Source organism: Panthera onca, chromosome B1 (genome assembly GCF_046562875.1).
Source record: "Panthera onca isolate mPanOnc1 chromosome B1, mPanOnc1 haplotype 2, whole genome shotgun sequence".
Taxonomy (NCBI): Eukaryota; Metazoa; Chordata; class Mammalia; order Carnivora; family Felidae; genus Panthera; species Panthera onca.
This window is the reverse complement of record NC_138342.1, coordinates 59,777,866-59,801,141: the sequence shown is the minus strand read 5'-3', so window position 1 is coordinate 59,801,141 and position 23,276 is coordinate 59,777,866. Positions and strand designations below refer to the sequence as shown.

Genomic DNA, 23,276 nt, shown 5'->3' with positions numbered 1-23,276 from the left:
CGAGATCATAAAAGCCATATATGAATGACCCAACGCTAAAATCATCCTCAATGGGGAAAAACTGACAGCTTTCCCCCTAAGCTCAGGAACAAGACAGGGATGTCCACTCTCACCACTGTTATTCAACATAGTATTGGAAGTCTTAACCTCTTCAATCAAACAACACAAAGAAATAAAAGGCATCCAAATAGGCCAGGAGGAGATCAAACTTCCACTCTTCACAGATGACATGATAGTCTATATGGAAAACCGAAAATATGCCACCAAAAAACTGCTAGAATTGATTCATGAATTCAGCAAAGTTGCAGGATATAAAATCAATGCACAGAAATCGGTTGCATTCCCATACTCCAAAAATGAAGTGACAGAAAGAGAAGTCAAGGAATCGATCCCATTTACAGTTGCACAAAAAACCATAAAATACCTAGGAATAAATCTAACCAAGTAGGTGAAAAATCTTTACACTGAAACTATAGAAAGCTTATGAAAGAAATTGAAGAAGACACAAAAAAATGGAAAAAGATTCCATGCTCCTGGATAGGAAGAACAAATATTGTTAAAATGTCGATACTACCGAAAGCAATCTACATATTCAATGCAATCCCTACCAAAATAACACCAGCATTCTTTACAGAGCTAGAACAAATAATCCTAAAATTTGTATGGAACCAGAAAAGACCCCAAATAGCCAAAGCAATCTTGAAAAAGAAAACCAAAGCAGAAGGCATAACAATCCCAGACTTCAAGCTATACTACAAAGCTGTAATCATCAAGACAGTATGGTACTGGCACGAGAACAGACACTCAGATCAATGGAACAGTAGAGAACCCAGAAATGGACCCACAAACATATGGCCAACTAATCTTTGACAAAGCAGTAAAGAATATCCAGTGGAATAAAGACAGTCTCTTCAGCAAGTGCTGCTGGGAAAACTGGACAGCGACATGCAGAAGAATGAACCTGGACCACTTTCTTACACCATATACAAAAATAAACTCAAAGTGGACGAAGGACCTCAATGCAAGACAGGAAGCCATCAAAATCCTTGAGGAGAAAGCAGGCAAAAATCTTTTTGATCTTGGCCGCAGCAACTTCTTACTCAACACGTCTCCGGAGGCAAAGGAAACAAAAGCAAAAATGAACTACTGGGACCTCATCAAAATAAAAAGCTTCTGCATAGCAAAGGAAACAATCAGCAAAACTAAAAGGCAACCAACAGAATGGGAGGAGATATTTGCAAATGACATATCAGATAAAGGGTTAGTATCCAAAATCTATAAAGAACTTATCAACCTCAACACCCAAAAGACAAATAATCCAGTGAAGAAATAGGCCAAAGACATGAATAGACACTTCTCCAAAGAAGACATCCAGATGGCCAACCAACACATGAAAAAATGCTCAACGTCACTCATCATCAGGGAAATACAAATCAAAACCACAATGAGATACCACCTTACACCTGTCAGAATGGCTAACATTAACAACTCAGGCAACAACAGATGTTGGTGAGGATGCGGAGAAAGAGGATGTCTTTTGCATTGTTGGTGGGAATGCAAGCTGGTGCAGCCACTCTGGAAAACAGTATGGAGGCTCCTCAAAAAACTAAAAATAGAACTACCCTACGACCCAGCAATTGCACTAGTAGACATTTATCCAAGGGATACAGGTGTGCTGTTTCGAAGGGACACATGCACCCCCATGTTTATAGCAGCACTATCAACAATAGCCAAAGTATGGAAAGAGCCCAAATGTCCATTGATGGGTGAATGGATAAAGAAGATGTGGCATATAGATATACCATGGAGTATTACGTGGCAATCAAAAAGAATGAAATCTTGACATCTGCAACTATGTGGATGGAACTGGAGGGTATTATGCTAAGTGAAATTAGTCAGTCAGAGAAAGACACAAATCATAGGACTTCAGTCATATGAGGACTTTAAGAGAAAAAACAGATGAACATAAGGGAAGGGAAACAAAAATAATATAAAAACAGGGAGGGGGACAAAACAGAAGAGACTCATAAATATGGAGAACAAACTGAGGGTTACTGGAGGGGTTGTTGGAAGGGGGTGGGCTAAAATGGTTAAGGGGCACTAAGGAATCTACTCCTGAAATCATTGTTGCACTATATGCTAACTAATTTGGATGTAAATTTAAAAAAATAAAAAATAAAATTAAAAAAAAAAACCTAAAAAAAAAAAAAAGAGTCAGATGCTTAACAAACTGAGCCACCCAGGTGCCCCAAGAGAGCACTTTATATATTCTGTATATTCATAAGTTAACAGATATATGCTTTGCAAATATTTTCATCTGGTCTATGGCCTATCTTTTCATTCCTTTAACAGAACACAAGTTTTACATTTTGATAAAGTCTAATTTATTAAGTTCTTGTTTCATATCTGTAAGTAGTCCAATTTTTCAGCACCCAGAATCATACCTTCCTGTGTTACTTTGTCTTCCCACCTTGTCAAAACTCACATATTGATAGAGGTCTGGACTTTGAATTTCTTTGCTTGATCTGATGATTCCAATAATATACTGCCTTGTTTATTGCAGCTTTATAATTAAGTCTTTTTTTAAATTGTTTTTATTAAGGTATAATTGACCTCTAACATTATATTAGTTTCAGGTGTACAACATGATTTGATATTTGTATATATTACAAAATGATCACCACAACAAATCTAATTAAATCTATCACTATACAGTTACATTTTTTTTCTTGTGATGAGGACTTTGTTTTTTTTTTTTTGTTTTTTGTTTTTTTTTTTTTTTTCAACGTTTTTATTTTTTTATTTTTGGGACAGAGAGAGACAGAGCATGAACAGGGGAGGGGCAGAGAGAGAGGGAGACACAGAATCGGAAACAGGCTCCAGGCTCCGAGCCATCAGCCCAGAGCCTGACGCGGGGCTCGAACTCACGGACCGTGAGATCGTGACCTGGATGAAGTCGGACGCCTACCCGACTGCGCCACCCAGGCGCCCCAGGACTTTGTTTTTGAGAAGGAAAGAGAGAGAGACATTTGGGGAGGGGAAGGTGGAGACAAAGAAAGAATCTTAAGCAGGTTCCACTCCCAGCACAGAGCCCAACACAGGGTTGGATCTCATGACCCGAGCTGAAATCAAGAGTCAGACACTTAACCAACTGAGTCACCCAGGTACCCCAAGAGATGAAAAGTTTAAGATATACTCTCTTAGTGACTTTCAAATAAGCAATATAGTATTATTAATTTTAGTACATGTTGTACATTATATCCCCATGACTTACTTATTTTATAACTGGAAGTTTGTACCTTTTGATTTTAAGATTTTTGATTATTCTTCAAATTGGGTGGTGTTAATCTTCCAACTATGTTGCTCATTTTCAAAGTTATTTCAACCATTTTTTTATTTTTTTAAAATTTACATCAAAGTTAGCTACATTATAGTGCAATAATGATTTCAGGAATAGACTCCTCAGTGCCCCTTACCCATTTAGCCCATCCGCCACCCACAACTCCTCCAGCAACCCTCTGTTTGTTCTCTATATTTAAGAGTCTCTTCTGTTTTGTCCCCCTCCCTGTTTTTATATTCTTTTTGCTTCCTTTCCCTTCTGTTCATCTGTTTTGTCTCTTAAATTCCACATGAGTGAAGTCATGATATTTGTTTTTCTGTGACTAATTTCGTGTTCTGACTATTCTAAGTATTTTGCATATCCATATAAATTTGCCCATCAGTTTGTCAACTGCTACAAAAAAGCATGATGGGATTTTAATTGGGACTGCCATGAATCTACAAATCAATGTAAAGATGACTACATCTTAACAACATTTAGTCTCCCAATACATGGACGTTGTATATTGATACACTTATTTAGCTTTTATTTAATTTATTTTAGGAATGTTCTGCAGTATTCGATGTATAGATTTTTCACATCTCTTGTCAAATTTATGCCTAAAGATTTCATTTTTGGATGTTACCTTAGTGTTTTTATTTCAATACCTGATTTTTGATGCTAATAAATGACAATTGCATTTTGCATATTAATCTTGTATCCTCCAATCTTGCTAAAAATCACATCACTATTAGTTTTCTTTTTCTAGATTCCATTGGATTTTATACATAGACAGTCATATTATCTGCTTTTTATTTTCTTTCTCTTGCCTTATAGTGCTGCTTAGACTCTCCGATACAATGTTAAATAGACATGGTAGGAGTGGACATCCTTGACATCTTCCTGATCGTAGGAGGTAAATGCTCAGTTTTTCATGATCAACTCTGATGACTGTAAATTTTTCAGATGTGCCCCTTATCACCTTCAGGATATTCCCTTTACTATTAGTTATATGACAGCTTTTTATCAGGAATCAATGATAGTCTTATCAACTATTTTATCTGTATATAATGAGTTAATTATATGGTTTTTCATATTTAGTTTGTTAACGTGATTAAATACATCGTTCGATTTTCTAATGTGAAAGCAATGTTGCATTCCTCGAATAAAACCCTTTATTTCATGATGAATGATCCCTTTTCTATATTGTTGGATTTTGTTAGATTTTGATCATATCTTTTACATTGATGTTCATGAAAGATACCGGTCTATGGTTTTCCTTCTTTGTAATGTCTTTTGTAATGCCTGGTTTTTGATTTTGGGGTAATGGTGGCCTCATATGAGTTCAGGAGTACTCCTTCCTTTTTAGCATTTTTTGTTTCCTCAAATATTTGGTAGAATTCACCAGCAAAGCCATCTGAACATGGAACTTTATTTGTGGAATGGATTTTAAGTACAAAATCAATTTTTTAATAGAATTCTTCATATTATCTACTTCTTGAATGGGCCTTGGTAGTATGTGTCTTTCAAGAAAGTCATTTATTTCATCAAACTTGTCACATGACTTGCCATAAAGTTGTTCAAAATATTCCCTTTTATCCTTTTAACAGCCTTAGAGTCTATAGTGATGTGACCTCTCATTCCTGATACTGGTAATTTGTATCTTTTTTTTTTTTTTTTTTTTTTTTTTTTGCCTTGATCAAACTAGCTTGTGTTTCATTTATTTTCCTCATCATTTCTGTTTTCTATTTTCTTTCTTGTCCTTCCTTTGTCTTTAACTTGCTCTTTTTTCTAGTACGTTAAGGTGGAAACTGAGATTATTGCTTTGGCACCTTTCGTCTTTTCTAAGATAGGTATATAGTGCTATATATTTCCCCCAACTACTATTTAGCAGCATAGCATAAATTTTGATATGCTGTGTCTTCGTAAAAAGTTAAAAAATGTTCTAACTTCCCTTCAATTTTCTTATCTGATGCATGTGTTACTTAGAAGTGTGTTATTTAGTTTCTAAATATTTGGGAACGTTCCAGATATTTTTCTGTTAGTGATTTTTAATTTAATTCCACTGTGGTCAAGGAAAACACTTTAGGCAACATGAATCCTTTATATTTGAGATTTGTTTTATGACCTAGAATATGCTACTTTTTTGGTAAATTTTCTACGTAAACTTGAAAAAAAGGTGTGTATTCTGTTGTTTGCTGGGATAGTGTTTTACAAATGTCAATTAGGTCAAATTGGATGATACTCTACTTCAAATCTCTATCCTCACTGATTTCCTGTCTATTTGTTCTTTCAATTATTGACAGAGAGGTATTAAAATGTATGATGATAATTTTGGATTTGTCTATTTTTCTTGTAATTCTATTAGTTTTTATTGAAGGTTTCTTTTTAGGTATATAAGTGATTAAGACATTTCGTTTTTTAAGTTTACTTATTTTCAGAGAGAGAAAAACAGAGAGAGAGAGAGAGAGAGAGAGAGAGAGAGAGAGAGAGACCATGAGCAGGGGATGGGCAGAGAGAGAGGGAGAGAGAGAATCCCAAGCAGGCTCCCCACTGTTGGCACAGAGCCCAACATGGGGCTTGATCCCAAGAACCATAAGATCACCACGTGAACTGAAATCAAGAGTCGGCCACTTAACCAACTGAGCCACCCAGGCACCCCAAGACTGTTATTTCCTTTTGACAAACAGATCCCTTTATTACTGGGGAATGACCTTCTTTATCCCTGGTAATATTCATTGCTCTGAAATATACTTTGCCTGATATTGACAAAATCACTCCAACTTTCTTTTAATTAGTGTTAGCATGGCATATCTTTTCCATTGTTTTGCTTGTAACTTCTCTGTGTCTTTATACTTGAAGTGTGTTTTTTGTATGCAGCATACAGTTGGCTCTTTTATCCAATCTGACAACCTCTGACATTTTATTGGGTTATTTGCAACATTATGTCATGAAACTTATCATCTTGCTATGTGTTTTCATTGTTGTCTTTGCCCCTTTATTCTTCCTTCCTTTGGAATAATTGAATATTTTTAGTGATTCCATTTTATCTCCTTGTTTTATTAGCTATAACTATTGCATTTTTTAGTGGTTGCTTGTGGTTCTATAGTATATACCTTGAATTTATCTCAATCTACCCTCAAGTGATATATCACTTCCCATATAAGAATCTAACATTAATACCATTTCTTCTCTCCCAATGTTTGTGTTATTGTTGTAGATTTTACTTATATATGTTACAAATCACATATTCCATGGTTTTTGTTTTTGATTAAACATCAATTATATTCTAAGATGATTTGAATGCTAAGAAAAATATCATCTATATTTACTCATGTAGCTACCATTTCCAGGGCTCTTTTTTTTTTTTTTTTTTTTTTTAATTTTTTTTAATGTTTTTTATTTATTTTTGAGACAGAGAGAGACAGAGCATGAACGGGGGAGGGGCAGAGAGAGAGGGAGACACAGAATCGGAGGCAGGCTCCAGGCCATCAGCCCAGAGCCCGACGCGGGGCTCGAACTCGCGGACCACGAGATCGTGACCTGAGCCGAAGTCGGACGCTTAACCGACTGAGCCACCCAGGCGCCCCTCCAGGGCTCTTTATTCCTTTGGATAGATACATATTTTCATCTGGTATCATTTCCTACTGTCTGAAGGACTTCCTTTAATATTTTTTGGTAGTATGTGTCTGCTGGTGATTGTTTTCAGCTCTTTCTGGGTTCTCCCCTCCCTAAATTTCTGAAAAAATACTTTGTTTTGCCTTTGTTTTAAAAGATATTGTTACTGAGGATAGAATTCATGATTGACAGGTTTTCTTTTAATACTTTAAAGACCAAGTTATTCCCTTGTCTTCTAGTTTACATTGTTTCCAGCAAGAAATTTGCTTCCTTCTTTGTGTTCCTCTCTATGTAATGTGATTTTTCTCTCTCTTGTTACTTTTGATACCTTTTCTATCACACTGGTTTTGAACAATTTGATTATGGTGTTCTTTGGTATAGTTTTCTTCCTATTGCATAGGCTTAGACTTTGTTGAGCTTCTTAGATGTGTAGGTTTATAGTTGTCATCAAATTTGTGCATATGTATGTGTGTGTTTTATTCTGAAATCTGAGTCACTTATGAAAGGATAGTTAATTCTTATTCATGTAAAGCTCCGTAAGAATCCCACTTCCCAGGGCACCGGTGTGGCTCAGTCAGCTAAGCATCTGACTCTTGGTTTCAGCTCAGGTCATAATCTCGCATCAGGATCTACGCTGACAGCACAGAAATTCCTTAGGATTCTCTCTCTCCCCCTCTCTCTCTCTGCCCCTCCCCCACTAGCACTGTCTCTGTCTCCCCCAAATAAATAAATAAACTTAAAAAAAAAAAGAATCCTACTTCCCTCCCTCCTATAATTTAAAATCATCTGTAACATCTAGCTTCCATAATAACTGCAATAAAGAAAAAAAAGGAGGGGCGGTGTAGCACAATAGCTTTTAACCATCTCAGTCAAGAAATGGCTCACAAAAGTCACTTCCCCTCACAATCCAGCTGAAGGTAGTCACATGGCCCCAACGTAACTGCTCTGAAAAGCTGGGAAATGATGGGAGCATGTAGATATTGGAGAACTTTTCCTGCCACAGAAAAGGCAACTCTGAAATAGAGAATAACAGAATTAAAATAATTTCAGAGGATGTGGGTTGGGAAGGGTTCTCTGAGGCAGTGTGGCATTTAAGCTAAGACCTGATGGTTGGAAAGAAGTCAGCTCTGGTATGTGTGACAGATAATCAATATAGTTAAGAGGTCAGAGGCTAAAGCCATATTCCATTAATAAAATATTCCATGCAGAATTGTTCTGAACACTCAAACACAGAACTGGGCTTTCTTCTCCCTAGAGAAAGAGGGAAAATGTTATAACAAAGGTCAAGTCAAAATTTGGAAATCATTTAGAAATAAACAGAATAAAGGGTTCTACAACCATGAAGAAGTCTAGGGTGATGAAAATTTCCCACTCTGGTCAAGAACACGAAAAATACAATAATAAGTATTCTGCATACATACATTGCATAACCTCTTAAGAAAAGCAATTATGGCAAAGACTTTTTTTCTCCAAATGAGGAATTAAGATTTAGGAAATACATATATCTATATGCTAATTAATTAGGTCAATCTCCCCATTTTGATGCCTACTAATTATTAGAAAAGTTGATCTTTGCTAAATCTACACACTAGACTTTAACTCTTCTTACTCATTCCCTCCAGATTCAATCCTTTGTTCCAATATTTTATTCTAATATCTCTTTTTAACCCCCTTACATAAACTGGAAGATGTTGATATTCAAAGATGTCACATTCAATAGCTGAAAAATGATTTTAGAAAATGATGGATAAGATGGAATAAGTCTTCTCCTTCTACCTAATCATTTTGTTTTAGAAATAAATGAAAACTAGACTTTAGAAAGCAAGAAAACACGAGATGAGCAAACATCTCCCTTGGTATGTGCCTTGAAATCTCCATTGTAGGACAGTGATGGCAGCTGAAAGGACAACATCATTGCTTCTGCCGGCATTGTTCTGCTACTTACTACCTCCCTGATCACATAAGTTACTCAGTTCTTTTACTATCCTTCACTACAAACCACAGATTGAAAGGCATAGCACCTACCGGTAAGAGTTGTTGTAAGCATTATACAAGTTACCATATATAAAGCACTTTATAATTTCTCTTTTCTGGCTTTAGTTAGAAAAAATTGCTTCCGAATTTTTAAAGATCACTATTATACCTTTTTTTTAACACTATAGGCTGATACATATTCTACAAATGACATAACTTTTAATATAATATCACTTTAATAGATATAACTCAATAAAAGCTAAGAGCAAATAATACATGACTAGGAGAAAAAATACATAGAACGTGAATAGCAGACATCTTTCTGGCTTGACAAAATGACCACTTATTGATACTAATAGACTCTGATCACAGTCAGGATGGGAGTAGGGAAGCATTGCATGTGGTTGTTTTTATTTCTCTGTGGTTTGAGGGTCAACTACAGGAAAAACAGCCAGGCTGCGTGACTATGGACACACGGTTATATCCTGAAGACTTCCAATCCTGACCCAAGTTGCAGAGCTCCTGAACATAAACACAGGTTTAGCTTGAAACAAACTTATTACCATCAAATAGGGAAGAATTCTATCCCATTTCTTTGGTTTTTATCTAAGTGAGAGGCATGGAAACTATTTGTACATTCCGATTCATCCCATGCAAACTTGTCCTGCAACATCAGAATTATAATTCTAATTCAGAATTTCTTTTACTCAAGATATTTCCCTAATTGTGAATAATAATCCCCAATTTCTAATCATGAGACAACTTGGAATCCAAATTATTAACCAAATGATATAAAATGCAAGGCATGATCAACTCGAATCACCTCATTTTTCTCATTTGCTCATTGTTTCACTGGTTCTTTCTAACAATTTTATTAAGACCGGGACAGGAAACATTATCTCAACCTACTTCCACATAGCCAATCTACTGCCATGACACAAAGAGTTCCATTTCTTCTGTAAAACATGAAAGCTGATGCTCAGAGCTCACAGAACAAATCAGAAAGTAGTTTAACTATGCCTGCCCCTACCAGTTGACCTTCATGATAATCAAGTCTTTCCCAATCTGTTTTTGCTAGTTCTTTCACAGTAAATAATGTAATGTAATTAAAACAGTATAAACATGACAACAGAGTGTGAGAAGAAAACAGCTGTTATTTCTATAAAAACTAAATTGAATGTTCTGGAAAGGCTCTTGAGAACTAAAATGAATTAGTAAGGATTTAGATATGAACAGGACAATCATGAAGATTGGGAGATTTTTTTTAAACATTTATTTACTTATTTTAAGAGAGAGCTCATACATGCACATAGGTTGGGGGAGGCGATGGGCAGAGAGAGGGAGGGGGAATTCCAAGCAGGCTCCACTGTCAGCACGAAGCCTGATGTGGGGCTTGATCCCACAGTGAGATCATGATCTGAGCCGAAATCAAGAGTCAAGGGCTTAACCAACTGAGCCACCCAGGCACCCTGGGAGCTATTTTAAAAAGCAGTAAGAATTTTCACTGAGATAGTTTCACCTCAAACTGAAAATCAGAGGCAATGATTCATAGGTATTATTAATACCAGAAGATGATTCAAAATTCCAATCAGTAAGTTCCAAAGATCTGTGGACCCACATCAAAAGACTGATGAATAACCGAGTATTTAAATGATTTATGTTATAAAACAATATTTAAGGTAAATATGCATTATTCTATAATTTTCTACTTTAACCAATTGTTTTCTATTCATCAACACACCATATATCCCAGTATAACGTAGGTTAAGTAATATAGACGAGTCTTCTCATATGTAAAATAAAGAAAACAATTCCTACTCATAAGGCTGCTTTGAGGAGTAGATAAAATTATCTGTATCAAGGAATACTTGCCACATAATATGATACATTACTCACTAGCTACCACCAATATGCTGGTGAGGGTAACACGATGGTTAAAAGTAATGGCACGAGGAACCAGTCTTCCTTCCATCCCAGCTCAATTACTTATCAACCCGGTGACCTTAAGGGAAGTTACTTAAGCTTTCTGTGCCTCAAATCTTAACACCAGTGAAATGTCCATAATAAGAGCTCCGACTACCCAGGATTAGTATCAGGATTCAATGAAGTAATAAATGTAAAGTTCCTGAGACATAATAAATAAATGTTTAATGTAATAAATTTTAGCCATTATTATTTTGCATATTATTGGCTTTTCGGCAACATAGAGAATTGTTCTTTCTTAGAGCATCAAGATATTTGTTATTACCACAGTCCCTTTGGTTCTGTGCTTCTCACTCTCTAGAAGGAACACAGGACGCAAGCAATTTTACTACAGACAGACCAACAGTGCCATCTAGTGGCAATTTTCTAATAAATTCGCCAACAGAGAAAGGTTGCCCAAAACAGGTAAAAATCTCTACAGATACGAATTTAATTTTTTTAATTTGTTTATTTTTGAGAGAGAGAGAGAGAGAGAGACAGATAAAGGTTGTGAGTGCAGGTTAAGGGCAGAAAGAGAGGGGGACAGAGAATTCCAAGCTGGCTCCGCTTTGATAGCAGAGTGGGGTTCGAACTCCTGAACCGTGGTATCATGACCTGAGCAGAAGTCGGATGCTCAACTGACTGAGACGCCCAGGCGCCCCTGCATTTAATTTTTAAAACAAACTAAATGTAATGTTTTAGATTTGTAAATTTGGAAATTTGTGATGTGTTTTTTAATAATTATTTGAATTCAGTACAACTACAGCCGGGAGAAATTTTTTAAAAACTACAAACCACAAGAAGAGTGCTTGGCAACTATGGTACAAAGAAGACTGTTTTTTTTTTTGTTTTGTTTTGTTTTTGTTTTTTTTTAATATGAGCCAAACAATTGGGCTTAAACCCACTGCCAATTTTTTTTGTACAGATTTGCAATGCTAATAAATCCGTATGAGAATTAGAAACGTGAATTTTTGGTACAATTTAAATAGCACGAAAGTTATATACCAAGGAATTAAGTTATATTGTTGGATAAAGTATAATCAATACCATACAAGGATCTCATGCAATAGCACCATTCACTTTTTACTTTCTGCAAGTCAAAACTTATAGAAGAACTCAAAACTACTGTAATCTAGGGGCGCCTGGGTGGCTCAGTCAGTTAAGCATCTGACACCGGCTCAGGTCATGATCTCATGGTTCGTGGGTTCGAGCCCCGCGACAGGTTCTATGCTGACAGCTCAGAGCCTGGAGCCTGCTTTAGATTCTGTGTCTCCCTCTTTCTCTGCTCCTCCCCCACTCACACTCTGTCTCTCTCTCTCAAAAACAAATAAACATTAAAAAAATTAAAAAAAAAAAACCTTCTGTAATCTATACTATATGGCAGTCCTCACTTCACTCAGTTGAAATACACATGAATTTCAGAGCCACAATTTACTTAAATAGCACCAATCGTCCAATAGCACAGTTCAAAGTTCAGTTATCATGGTAAATTAACTGTGAGTAATTATGTAAGAACTGCTGGCCCTCTGGTTCACAAATCACCGTGTAAATAAAGATGAGCATCATGTTCCCTGAGCAACACGTTTGACACTTCTTTAAAAGTCCGTTGATGATTGATCACTGCACATTTGTTATTCAGGTCAAACATCAACAGCAAATCATACTTCCTCCTGGTCTCCCGGTGGTCAACTCACAAGACATTTCACAAAAGTAGATAATCAACAGAGGGAATTAACCTGTAAAGGTGACAGGGCAGCAAAAAAAAAAAAAAAAAAAAAAAAAAAATGTGGTGACACTGGAAGTGAAATGAGATGTGAACAGAAGGTCTGAACGTGGCAACAGCAAAGCAAAAATAACAGAAACCTGTGCCCCCAGGAAGGGAAGAGTTATGATTAAGTGCTCCAGTAGGACGCTGATTGAATGGAAATGGGTTGTGCACGAATGAGGTGACCCTGGAATGTTGTCTCTGGGCCCTTCGGAGCAATGTGGATATGCAGTCACAGAAGTTCTAATGAAGGTGGACTGTCTCCGTACATGAAGAAGGTTCTTATGACAAAACGATGACAACATCCCAGAGGAAGTGGCACCAGCATAAACCATCCCATAAAAGAAACTCTCAGAGAGATTTCAGAACCGTGAAAAAACTACGAACCATAAGAAGACTGCTTGGCAAATGATTACAAAGGACGAAATGGAAACTGATCCAAACTTAGAGAGGAACATGCAGTTGAATTCACCATGGCCCAGGAAAGACGCTTGCTCCATATTGTAAATTACATGATGAGAAGGCAAGCTCCCGTGCAAGCTCCTCTGAACAAGTTTTTTGCAAAGAAATAACACTTTAATTCTCGATGTTTCTAATGTTTTAAATTATAGTGTGCTGAACAAATACTAGCTTCCCTCTTTTTTTGTGTTCCATTTCCCTATATGTTTATGAACCACAGAGAGAGAGTTTTTAATGTTTTGGGAGAACATTTTAAAGGTCAGAGAACGAGGGGCACCTGGGTGGCTCAGTCAGTTAAGTGTCCAACTTCGGCTGAGGTCATGATCTCACGGTTTATGAGTTTGAGCCCCACATCCAGTTCTGTGCTGACAGCTCATCCTGGAGCCTGCTTCGGATTCTGTGTCTCCCTCTCTCTCTGCCCTTCCTCCCACTCACGCTCTGCCTCTCTGTGTCTCTCAAAAATGAATAAACATTAAAAAAATTTTGTTTAAGGGGCGCCTGGGTGGCTCAGTTGGTTAAGCGTCCGACTTCATCTCAGGTCATGACCTCACAGTTCGTGAGTTCGAGCCCCGCGTCGGGCTCTATGCTGACAGTTCAAAGCCTGGAGCCTGCTTCAGATTCTGTGTCTCCCTCCTTCACTACCCCTCCCCCACTCTCTCTCTCTCTCTCTCTCTCTTTCAAAAATAAGTAAACATTAAAAAATATTTTTTTAATTTTTGTTTAAAAAAATAAAAAAATAAAGCTCAGAGAATGACTGTTGTTTTTCCCATTGGGTTTTTAAGGTTGCTTTGCCTGGTTTCAGCGTGCACAGTCATTGTCACGGTCTTGGGGCTATTGTACAAAGTAAGGACTACATGTAATTTTTGCCTACATTTTTCCTTTACACGTTTCAGTCATTGAAAGCAGAAGTCATCCAGGCTTTGCCAACAATTACCTGCTAGTGTGAGAGCTAGTCCCTTCGTGAACGTATTTCCTAAACTACTTGCAGTGTCGTGATAGAATGTTGAAAGACGCCCTTTGTCCTCACCAAAGCAGACATATACAAGAGCCTTAGGTACCTGGTAGTGGTAACTGAACCAATATACCACTGACTCGTGGGTCCATATTCAATTGATCAGTTATATCCAAAAGTTCTTCCTGAGAAACATCCTTTGGTTTTAGAATGATCTCACTACGGATCCCTGGAAGAACAACAAACACAGAGAGAGTCATTTGACCAGCAAAGATGTGGTTTTTCAACAATGGTGTCTTACACGGTGCGTAAAAGGTTTCCTCTGCGCCTTGCCTCCTTGGAAGGAAAGGACCTTCTACAAAAATGATGTTCAAACCACCACTAAAAGGGATGTCTCAAAGAGTACAGATGTTTTCTCATGATTCACACGCAATTTTTGGCCCAGTATCGTATTGCATTTATTTGTGATAAGCTACTGTTAGGGGATGTGAATCTAGTAAATATGTTAATACCCTTCACCACCATTATCAGTTCAGCAGAGCGAACTGGCCAGGTTTATTATCTGATTAAAGCAAGTATAATAAAAATAGGCCTTTTAAAAAAAAAAAATTGAAATACAGCTGACACACAATGTTACACCAGTCTCAGGTATACAACATGGTGATTCGACAAGTATGTTCATTTTGCTAGCTAGGCTAATCACAAGTGTAGCTACAACGGTCACCATACAATGCTATTACAATATCACTGACTACATTCCCTATGCTATACCTAAAAATGGGCCCTTTAATGTTTATTTCGTTTTGAGAGAGCGCCAGTGGGGAGGGGCAGACAGAGGGGGACAGAGGATCTGGAGTGGGCTCTGTGCTGACAGGCTGACGGCACAGAGCCCGATGTGGGCCTCGAATTCACAAACTGCGAGATCATGACCTGAGCCAAAGTCAGACGCTCAACCGACCAAGCCACCAAGGCACCCCTAAACATGGGCTCTTTAAATGTGCAGTGTTCCTCTGACATATCACCATAGGATCTGAAATCACATCAAATTAATTCAGTAAGAAAGCTGGAGAAAAACATTAAGAAATGAATATAAACTTGGGTAACTCATCTCTAATAGTAATGGTAATAATGATAAATGTTATTCAAATGGCACTTATTTGGCAATTCTCAGTGATAATTACTGCACTTTGAAGGAACACAAGAAGACACGACTTAGTAACAAGAACAACTAAAACGCATCCCTACCTACGGCGGACGCAGCTCTGATCTTCTTCCTGACGTACGTGTGGCTTGCTGGGTTATCACCCACTAAAATGATACTGAGGTGAGGTCTTCTGTTCCCAAGGGAAATCCATGATTCCACACCTCTCTGTATTTCTTTCTGGATTTGTTTGGCCATTTCAGTTCCTGAGATAATGATGGCATCATGTCTGTGGAAAACAAAGAATAAATATAGCACTAAAAAGACAGTAAGGAACATTCAACCGCATAATCTTAAGTTACAAGAGTGAACAACACATCTATGATTCTCCAAGTGAGCAACCTTAAATCAACCCCCAGAAAAGCAGAAAGAAATACATATATTGAAAAGGCTTTCTTGCTCTCCGTGATCTCAAACTTCAAAGTGGTGAATTAATGTTGCTCTTACTGTGTGTTTGTTTTTTTAAGGTACCTGATAAAGTGTAAGATGGTTCTTTCTTCCTGCTCCCCCTGTCCTTTCACTATTGAAAGGCCTGGTGGAAGCAGATCGGTATGTAGCACATGATTATTACACAAAACCCCAAATGCAGGTCAATGAATATCGTGAAGAATGGAAAAGGAGGCGGGGGAAGAAGCAGAAGAGAAAAAAGAGAAAAGGAAACCTTACAGCACCTGAATTCTTTCTAGTACCTGTACACTTTTTATTTTCTAACAAGAGCAGGCAACATGAATATCAACCAAGACACACAAAAAAATGCAAATTTGCTGCCCCTTTCAAATAAGTCAACTGTCCTTTATAAGAGGACATATATATACAGGGGGAGGGGGGCAGGGGGACAATGAACTAGATCAAGAATACTCCTTTTCAATCGGGCACCAGTGGTCCAAAGCGTCTATCCAAGTTTGCACCATTTTGACGTGAACATTGTTCTATTAAGAAGTGATGCTGCAATGTGGTCTATGGATACATACACCAAAGTTGCCTGGGAAGCTTGCTCAGGTTGCAGATTCCCCAACCCATGATTGAGAACACCCTGGAAATCTGCATGTCTGACAAGTTCCCACAGGTATTCATGTGCACGACCATGTTCGAAAACTACCTGCTCAATTCAATACAAAAGTATATTTTAAAAATAATCATTACCATAGGTAAACAATTAATTGAGCAAGTAAACAGACTAGAGAATACAATTACAACCAGACTTTATAGCTGTAAGTAAACTCAACTTTTGATTCTGACTTGTCTACGTTTCACCAAAAACTTGATAGCTTTCAAGACAAGGAAAATCATGGCAAATTTATTGATCAGTCTTGCTCCACTGTCCTAATTTTGTAATAGCTGTATTGAAGTATAACTGACAGGGACGCCTGGGTGGCTCAGTCAGTTAGGCATATGACTCTTGGTTACGCTCACGTCATGATCTCATGGTTCATGGGTTCGAGCCCTGCATTGGCTCTGCACGAGCAGCGCGGAGGTTACTTGGGATTCTCTCTCTCTCTCTCTCTCTCTCTCTGCCCTTTCCCTGCTCTCTCTCCCTCTCAAAATAAATAAATATATTTTAAAAATAATAAAGAAGTATAACTGACATAAAATATATTGTACATATTTAAAGTGTGCAATTTGATGTTGTAATATATGTATATACCTAGGAAACTATCACCATGATCAAGCAAATTAAACCCCTGTAAGAATTCTGGTACTCTTTTTTAAATCTCACCATTCCCCCTGTCCTGGCCATGTCCCTCCTCAATCAACAGGCAACCACTGGTCTGCTTCTTGTCACTATATCTTAGTTTGTATCATCACAAATTTTGTACAAATGGAATCATGCACAACATACTCTTTTTTATCCAGCTACTCTTACTCAGCATAATTAAGATTCATTCATGTTGTTGCATGTATCCATAGTTCATTTCTTTTTATTGTTGAGTAGTTTTCCATTGTATGGATATACCAAAATTTGTTTATCCATCCAATTATTGATGGATATTTGGGTTGTTTCCAGCTTTTACTCATGGCAAACAAAGCTGTTATAGACATTCATGTATAAGTCATTGTATGCACAATGAGCAAATACCTAGGAGTAGAATGGCTGGGTCATACAGCAGGTATATCCAAGTCCTTTATCAGAAAAGTGATTTGAAATATTTTCTCCTACTTTGTGCTTTGCCTTTTCATTCTCTTAACTGTGTCTTTGGAAGATCAGCTCTCAATTTTGATGTATTTCCATCAATTTTCCTTTTCCTTTTATGGTGAGGCATATAAGAAATCTTTGCCTAACTTAAGGTCACAAAGGTTTTCTTCAACGTTTCCTTCTAGTTTTATGTGTTCAGGTTATACATTTAGTTCTGTGATTTAGTTTTACTCTTAGTTTGATGGAACTTTATTTATATCAGGATATTGTCAAAGTTTTTTTAATGTGTGTGTATAGAGATAATCATATGACCACATGATTTTTTTTTTTGTTTTGTTTTAGTCTGTTAATATGATGAATTATATTGATTGATTTTCAAATGTTAAGCCAATCTTGCATTCCTGGGATAAGCCTCACTTGGTCACGATGTGCTTATCCTTTCCAGATATTCAGGATTTTATCTAAAATTTTGTTAAATTTTTTGCTTCTATGTGCATGACAGGTATTTATTTATAGTTTTCTTTTCTTGTAACGTCTTTGTATGATTTTGGTATCAGGGTGATGCTGCCTTTATAGAATGAGTTAGGATATATCTCGTCCTCTTCAAATTTCCAGAAGAGTTTCTGCAGAATTGGTATTATTTCTTCCTTAAATGTTTGGTAAATTTCACCCATGAAGCCATCTGGTCCTGGGGCTTTTATTCTGTTAAAGTTTAAGATCAAGTTTAAATGAAGTTAAGATAACATACTTACTTCTGAGTTTAAATGTTATCTTTCAAGATTAGGTAACAAACTTTTTTCACTATTTACTATGAACTTCTAGTGCTCATTTTTTATTAATTCATTTAAGTGATCTTTTAATTCTAAGAGAACAAGGAACTCTTCTATTATAAAATACTAAAGGCTGCAGTAATCCCAGAATGACTCATTTCTAAGAGTCATAAAAATAATAAGTCAATAAATAAATCAATAAATACTTTCCATAAATTAAACTGTGCCAACATATTCACTTAGGGTAAAATACCTAAGCTTATCTGCTGATACACTAGAATTCACTCTTGTAACAAAGAACATGCATTTGTATTTTAAATTACAAAATCACCTGAGCCCTATGTTACATTTTATAGTATATGAATAGAAACTGCTGCTGCTGACATGTTTTATTAGTTGATTCTCTGTTACAACGATTTGTTCATAGGTTACCGTGAAACTGGCAGTCACTGAACATAATCCACGATAATTATGGCTTAGATATTACAAAGCTGTGTGACTCTGAGAGTGTCAGAGTTGACCGTGGCATAAATGGACTCATGACTTCCAAAGACAGACAATCTATATACAGATTAAACTTGACTGCACCATGTTGGGGTCTGAGAGAAGACAGGGCTTACTTTACAGCACAGATGTGCTAAGTGAGTTTGCTAACTATAGCTGACATGTTATAGCCTGGTCTAGTTGATATTTATGGGTAAATACTCAGAAGACTGCCACCCAATTATAAAAGGAACTTTGAGGATTTTTCGGTAGCAGCTGGCTCCGCCTATTGGTTCCCTCAATCCCTGCAGAGCCTGGGCAAGCCTGGATTTGTGGGAGATATGATATAAGGATAAATGAGGCAACCTGGAATTAGTGGAGACTCAAAGGAAGGATGCCCCTATCAGCCTATATGCTGGAAGAACTGGTAAACACACACATTATCTAGCTCAGTGCAAAAACAAATGAGACTTTTCAGCACGCATACTGTTGAAACATGTTAAATATCAATAATAGTGTGAATTTCAGCCATAGAAGCCCACGGCTCCTAAGAATTTCCCTGGCTCAAGTCAATCTCTGCCATCCATCATCTGCACCTCAGCCAGAGTGATTTTCCAAATCTAATCATGCCACTTCCTTGGTTAAAACGCCTCACTTACAAGCCCAATGTTTATTGACTTAATAAATACACACTGAAAACCTTATATCTGCCAGGCACTATTCTAGACACTGGAAATATAAATAACAGTGTACAAAACAAACTGCCCACTTTTATGGGAACTACAATCCAGTTGAAGAAGACATAATAAGCAAGTTTTTTTAAAAGGCGAATATTTATATCATGTGTGAAAAACAGAGGGAAAGGGCATATCTGGGGGCCAGAGCTGTCATATTATACAGATGGGTTAAGGTGTCTCTTAATTCTGATTAATCAGGTGATATTTCATCATAAATGAAGGAAATGGGTGGCTGAGTCAGTTAAGTGACCAACTCTTGGTTCCAGCTCAGGTCATGATCTCACAGTTTGTCAGTTCGAGCCCCACATCTGGCTCTGCACTGACAGTGTGAAGCCTGCTTGGGATACTCTCTCTCTCCCTCTCTCTCTCTGCTCCTCCTGCTCTCTTTTTCTCTCAAAATAAATAAACTTAAATTAAAAAAAAATGAAGGTGAGCCAGAAGTGGCCGTAGCAGGGATAGAAACCGCAGCGGGGGCAATCACCGCGCCTGCTGTCAACCCGGGTATAAAGCATCACCAGGAGCCCACCCAATGAGGATGCCTCCTCCATTCACAGGAGGCTTTAGGGAGCCCTGAGGGGCAAAGCGGCAGGGACACCTCTCTTCAGATGCTGCCAGAGGGCATGGGAATGGAGCTCAGAGGCTGCGAGGAGTGCCTGCTGGAGGAGAGCAGATTTTTCTTTTAAGTACTCTGTACACCCATTGTGGGGCCTGAACCCACAACCCTGAGATCAAGAATCACATGCTCGGGGGTAGGAGTTAAGATGGTGGAGAAGTAAGGGGACCAGGATTTCCCTTGTCCCTCAAACACTGCTGTATTGAGGTTAGAACACTGGGAACACCCTGGAAATCAATCTGCGGAGTGGCAGAAGGATCTCCACAGGTGGAGGGAGACAGCTTGGCAGAACAGAAGTGCATGTACGTGAAATGGGTGAGATAAAATAGCACAGGCACGGAGGAGGGGAACCCCTTCTGCGGAGAGGCAAAAGGGAGAGCAAGAGAAGCTGTGGACTGCGGTCTAGTGTCAGGACAAGAGGAAACCCTCTCCGGACCTGGCACTGGGGAACGAGAAATACAGTGCATTTCTCCTTTGCAAACTTGTGACAAATGCTGACTTTCTAGGAGTGAAGCCGCTGCCGTGTGTGAACGCCTGGGGAGCAGGGAGCTGGCCCCAGGGTGCGGTAGCGATCTCAGGGGCACACTGGGAGAGGGCAGTCCCCTCCCTTGAGTACTGTGGGAAGAGGGTTTATTGCCCCCCACCCCCCACCCCCAAGGACAAAAGACCCTGCAGGAGCCAGCCAGAGATGGAGTGGCGCTACCCCAGGATCGGTCCACGCAGAGCGGGATCCAAGACTTCAGGTTTTGAATCCCGGCCGAGCACCTAGGCGGCGGGGGAGACTGGAGCAGGACAGGCTGACCGCCCAGGCTACTCTGTGAGGGCTGCCTGGGCAGCGTGCTTTGAGACACCCATCTGGGGAGGAGAGATTGGGGTGTCCCCATCTATCGCCACCCCGCCAACACAGTGGGGCTTCAGGGAACAGGACAGCGGCCCCCAGTGGAAGCGGGATGTGCTTACACCAAACCCCACCCCTCCGAGCCTGGCAACTGCTTATCTACCAGACTGAGACTGACACTGAGTAACCCAGATGGCCTCTCTGCCCGCCCCCCCCCCCCCCCCCCCCCACCAGCACAGTCACGGGTCCCGGCAGGTACCCGGCACCAAGAGACAACTGTTTTGTGTTTTTGCCTGTTAGTCTCTCTTTTCTTTTTCTCTATCTCGTTTCTTTCCTTCTCTTCTTTTTTCACTTCTTTTTCTTTCTACCTTTTTTCTTGTTTTCCCTTTGGAATCAGGCTCATAGTCCCTGATTTGATTTTTGGTCAATTCTTATTATATATATTTTTTTTTTCGCTCTTTATCTGTTTTATTTTGTTTGTTTAATCAGGCATTTTTACTCCATTCTTTTTACACCTTTTCTGTATCTCCTTCTTTATTTTCCTTTCACTCTCTCTGGATTAAGCCTTATAGTTTCTTTGATTCTTTGCTTGGTGTCTTTTTCTTTTTTCACCCCTTTCATTTTTCTCTTTGTATTGGATCGGGTCTCCTGCCCTTTCCTTTTTTCCAGGTTATTTCAACGAACACATCAAAGCACACCTGATTGAAGCTCCAAACATTCCACCACTATGAGCAAAGAGAAGCTTTGCAGAGGACTGATCAGTGGGATAGAGCAGCCAAATACGCAACAACAGAGAGGATGTGACACATTCCAAAAACACCTCCTGAAGGGCCAGGCCCTGGACAGTGTGTGACCCATTTTTAATATAGTAGTGTTCACATGTACAGGATACATAACCAGCTATTAAAACATGTAAAAGACAAAAACCTACCCAAAATGATGAAACGGAAGAATTCTCCTCAAAAGAAATTCCAGAAAGAAATGACAGCCAGAGAATTGCTCAAAACAGATATAAACAATATATCTGAACAAGAATTTAGGATAACAGTCATAAGACTAATAGCTGGGCTTAAAAAAAGCATAGAAGACAGCAGAGAATCTATTGCTGCAGAGATCAGAGACCTAAGAAATAGTCACAATGAATTGTTTAAAAATGCTATAAATGGTATGCAAAATAAACTAAATACAGTGACAGCGAGGATGGGAGAAGCAGAGGAGAGAAAAGGCAAAGAAGTCAAACGTTCACTCTTCGCAGATGACATGATACTCTATATGGAAAATCCGAAAGACTCCACCCAAAAATTTCCAGAACTGACATAGGAATTCAGCCAAGTTGTAGGATATAAAATCAATGTACAGAAATCGATTGCATTTCTGTACAACAATAATGAAGCAACAGAAAGAGATATCAAGGAATCGATCCCATTTACAATTGCGCCAAGAACCATAAAATACCCAGGAATAAACCTAACCAAAGAGGTAAAAGAAATATATGCTGAAAACTATAGAAAGCATATGAAAGAAACTGAAGAAGACACAAAGAAATGGAAAAACATTCCATGCTCTTGGACAGGAAGAACAAATATTGTTAAACTGTCAATACTACCCAAAGCAGTCTACACATTCAATGCAATCCCAATGAAAACAGCACCAGCATTTTTCACAGAGCTAGAACAAACAATCCTAAAATTTACATGGAACCACAAAAGACTCCAAATAGCCAAAGTAATGGTAAAAAGAAAACCAATCCGGAAGTATCACAATCCCAGACGTTAGCCTGTACTACAAAGCTGTAATCATCAAGACAGTATGGTATTGGCACAAAAACAGACACACAGACCAATGAAATAGAATAGAGGACTCAGAAATAGACCCACAAATATATGGCCAACTAATGTTTGACAAAGCAGGGAAGAGTATCCAGTGGGAAAAAGACAGTCTCTTTAGCAAATGGTGCTGGGAGAACTGGACAGCAACATGCAGAAGAATGAAACTGGACCACTTCCTTACACTACACACAAAAATAAATTCAAAATGGCTAAAAGACCTAAATGTGAGACAGGAAACCATCAAAATCCTACAGGAGAAAATAGGCAGCAACCTCTTTGACCTCAGCCACAGCAACTTCTTATTTGACATGTCGCCAAAGGCAAGGGAAATAAAAGCAAAAATGAACTATTAGGACCTCATCAAGATAAAAAGCTTCTGCACAGCAAAGGAAACAATCAACAAAACTAAAAGACAACTGACAGAATGGGAGAAGATATTTGTAAGTGACATATCAAATAAAGGGTTAGTTTCCAAAATCTATAAAGAATTTACCAAACTGAACACTGAAAAACAAATAACCCAGTGAAGAAATGGGCAGAAGACATGAATAGACACTTTTCCAAAGAAAACATCCAGATGGCAAACAGACACATGAAAAGATGCTCAATATCACCCATCATC

General features: G+C 38.3%; 1 protein-coding gene across 1 annotated transcript in view; it reads right to left on the bottom strand.

Annotated features, from left to right (window-relative positions):
- Positions 1-23,276, bottom strand: part of MTHFD2L (methylenetetrahydrofolate dehydrogenase (NADP+ dependent) 2 like) — a 145,606-nt gene that overhangs the window by 112,891 nt on the left and 9,439 nt on the right. Inside the window, exons 2-3 of the mRNA XM_060654872.3 lie at positions 15,295-15,479; positions 14,156-14,278 (exon numbers count right to left, since the gene is read on the bottom strand). Of these exons, the coding sequence (XP_060510855.1) occupies positions 14,156-14,278; positions 15,295-15,479 (308 nt within the window). The remainder of the gene's footprint in view (positions 1-14,155; positions 14,279-15,294; positions 15,480-23,276) is intronic.